At 52.2% G+C, this 2,897-nt stretch overlaps 1 protein-coding gene across 1 annotated transcript; it reads right to left on the reverse strand.

Annotated features, from left to right (window-relative positions):
- Positions 1 to 1,025: 1,025 nt before the first annotated feature.
- Positions 1,026 to 1,568, reverse strand: LOC137460979 (olfactory receptor 14A16-like; the record flags this gene model as incomplete). The annotated part of the gene is made up of 1 exon (XM_068170963.1): positions 1,026 to 1,568. A coding segment is annotated over exon 1 (543 nt), but the record flags the coding sequence as incomplete, so codon positions are not given.
- Between the last annotated feature and the right edge of the window lie 1,329 nt (positions 1,569 to 2,897).

Raw genomic sequence — 2,897 nt, forward strand, 5'->3', positions numbered from 1 at the left:
AGAGCAGGGGACTGGATTCAGGGGAGGAGCAGGGTTGATGGGGCCTGATTAGAGTGTGAGGGGTCCAGGCTGTACTGGAAGGCAGAGGATGGAGTTTTTATTGGGACAAGGCCTAATGTGTATTTGGAGGGATTAAGGGGATCCTGTTTGGACTGGGGCAGGGCCCAGACTGTACTGGGAGGGCATGAGGGTGTGCAGTTTGTACTGGAATGGATGCATTCAGTACTGGGAAGGAAGCCAAGGGATACATTCTGTGCTGGGATGGGACAAGACTACAGAGGAAGAGGTAGCTTTTACAGGGATGAGACCACATCTGTACTGGGAGGGGTTAAAGGACTAATATTTGGGCTGACTCTATACTGGAAGGGGGTCAGGGTATCCAGTTTGGAGTAGGTGCAGTTGGTAATGGGAGGGGCTTGGGGTATGAAGGCATGAGGAGACCTCCTGTTCTGATGGCAGTGCTGCTCTGGAGCACAGCTCTATCCAACAAGCAGCCCTGGACTCTCCCTGCCTGCAGTCCCAGCACTGCCACACAGCAGCACAGTGCCCAAGCTGCCAGAGCACTCAAGCATTGCCCCAGCACAGAGGCTCAGCAGGAGAGGGTGGAAGGGAAGAAAGAGCAGCTGAGGACAGCCCAAGCTCTGGGGCTCCCTGGCACTGCTGCTGTGCTGGGACTCTGCCCCTCCACCTCTGCACACAGGCACTGCCCTGCAGCTCCACAGAAGCCTTGGAGGAAGGGACTCAGAAACAACTCCCTGCAGGGTCCTTTATTGTGTTGAACACACAGGGAGAAAAGCTTCTCATGTCTGCAGCCTCTGGGTCACAGAAGACAGGACAACACTGAAGTAGAAATGGTATGAAGAAAGACATTTGTGTGGGAACAACATTCTCACAAGGGGAACAGCACCAGCAGCAGCCACAACTCCAGCAGCCAGGCTGGGCCTGCACTGAATGACATCAGAGCTGCTCTGCAGAAGAGTTTACTGCTTCTGAAAGCATCCATTGATCAGTTTGCTCAGGGCAGCCTTGAGCTCCTGGTTCCTCAGGCTGTAGATGAGAGGGTTCACTGCTGGAGGCACCACTGAGTACAGAACTGAAACAACCAGGTCCACGGATGGGGAGGAGATGGAGGAGGGCTTCAAGTAGGCAAAGAAGCCAGTGGTGAGCAACAGGGAGACCACAGCCAGGTGAGGGAGGCAGGTGGCAAAGGCTTTGTGGCGTCCCTGCTGAGAGGGGATCCTCAGCACTGCCCTGAAGATCTGCACATAGGACACCACAATCAACACAAAACAGACAAAGACTAAACAGACACTGGCCACAATAAGCCAAAGTTCCCTGAGGTAGGATGTGGAGCAGGAGAGCTTGAGGATCTGGGGGATTTCACAGAAGAACTGGTTCACAGCATTGCCCTTGCAGAGAGGCAGGGAAAATGTATTGGCTGTGTGCAGCAGAGCATAGAGAAAGCCACAGCCCCAGGCAGCTGCTGCCAGGTGGGCACAAACTCTGCTGCCCAGGAGGGTGTCATAGTGCAGGGGTCTGCAGATGGCAACATAGCGATCATAGGACATGGTGGTGAGGAGAGAAACCTCTGCAGTCAGCAAGAAAAATACAAAGAAGACTGGTACAGCACATCCTGCATAGGAGATGTCCCTGGTGTCCCACAGGGAATTGGCCATGGATTTTGGCACAGTCATGCAGATGGCACCCAGGTCAAGGAGGGCGAGGTTGAGGAGGAAGAAGTACATGGGGGTGTGGAGGTGGTGGTCCCAGGCTATGGTGGTGATGATGAGGCCATTGCCCAGCAAGGCAGCCAAGTAGATGGCCAGGAAGAGGCAGAAGTGCAGGAGCTGCATCTGCCTTGTGCCTGGGAATGGCAGGAGGAGGAAGTGGGTGATGGAGCTGCTGTTGGCCATCTGCTGCCTCTGGCTATGGAGACCTGTCCAAGGAGGGAAAGGCAGTGACAAGTTAGGGCACACTTCTCTCACCCTCATCATAACCTCCCTCCCTTTGCTGCATGAGGAATGGATCAGCTCATTACCCATCACTACCAACCCATGGCAGAGTTTATCACAGCTTCAAATGCACCAGGGACCCAGAATTGCCATGAATATTCCACTGGTGTCAGAACAGAAAGTGACCAACAGCCCAATCCCAGAGAACAAGAGTCCCATTGTGGTAGGTTGAAATTTCCCCCCAGCATTAGCTTTGCCAGAGCAGCACAGTCAGAAGCAAATGAAGCTGTATTGACAAGCAAGAGCTACACTCTGCAATGGAATGCAATGAACAGGTACAAAGCATCCAAGAGTGACAATATGAGACAGGTATTTACAATCAAGAAACAACACAAGACCCCCCTGGTCAGAAACCAGGGAAGCTGTTCCACTGCCCCTAACCTCTACTCCCCTACTCCAAGTGAGAAAGGAGGAGTGGAGAGAAAAAAACCCAACAGTGGGTTAGACTTATTCAAGGCCAGCCAAAGCCGGTGATCTCTCCAGGGCTAAGCAAAACAGCTGAGATCAGAAGAGAAGAGAGAGAATTGTTGTGGTACAGCTCCTCTGATTCCAGATATTTATCCAATGAATTTGTTTAGAATAATCTTTTCTTTTCCTTTTTACACCCAAGAGTGATCTATTTATTTTGTTTCTACTTTTCTGGTCAAAATCTGTAACTAAATTTTAAAGGCATAGAGGGGCTGGGGGTGAAGCCTTCTCCTTACCCACCTCTACTCACTGCTGCTCACAGGATGGAAGTGAAGGGCTTTGGTCCTCCTTCTGTGTGCACATTCCAGGAGCCTTCAGCTGAGCATCAGCTGCCGAGATGGAGATGCCTCCAGGAGCTACAGCTGCAGTGTCCTGCACCCACAGCCTCACTGTGTCAGTGACTGCAGTGACTTCTCC

The sequence above is a fragment of the Melanerpes formicivorus genome, unplaced genomic scaffold, assembly GCF_026170545.1.
Source record: "Melanerpes formicivorus ecotype bairdi unplaced genomic scaffold, bMelFor1.0.p_v2 SCAF_966, whole genome shotgun sequence".
Lineage (NCBI taxonomy): Eukaryota > Metazoa > Chordata > Aves > Piciformes > Picidae > Melanerpes > Melanerpes formicivorus.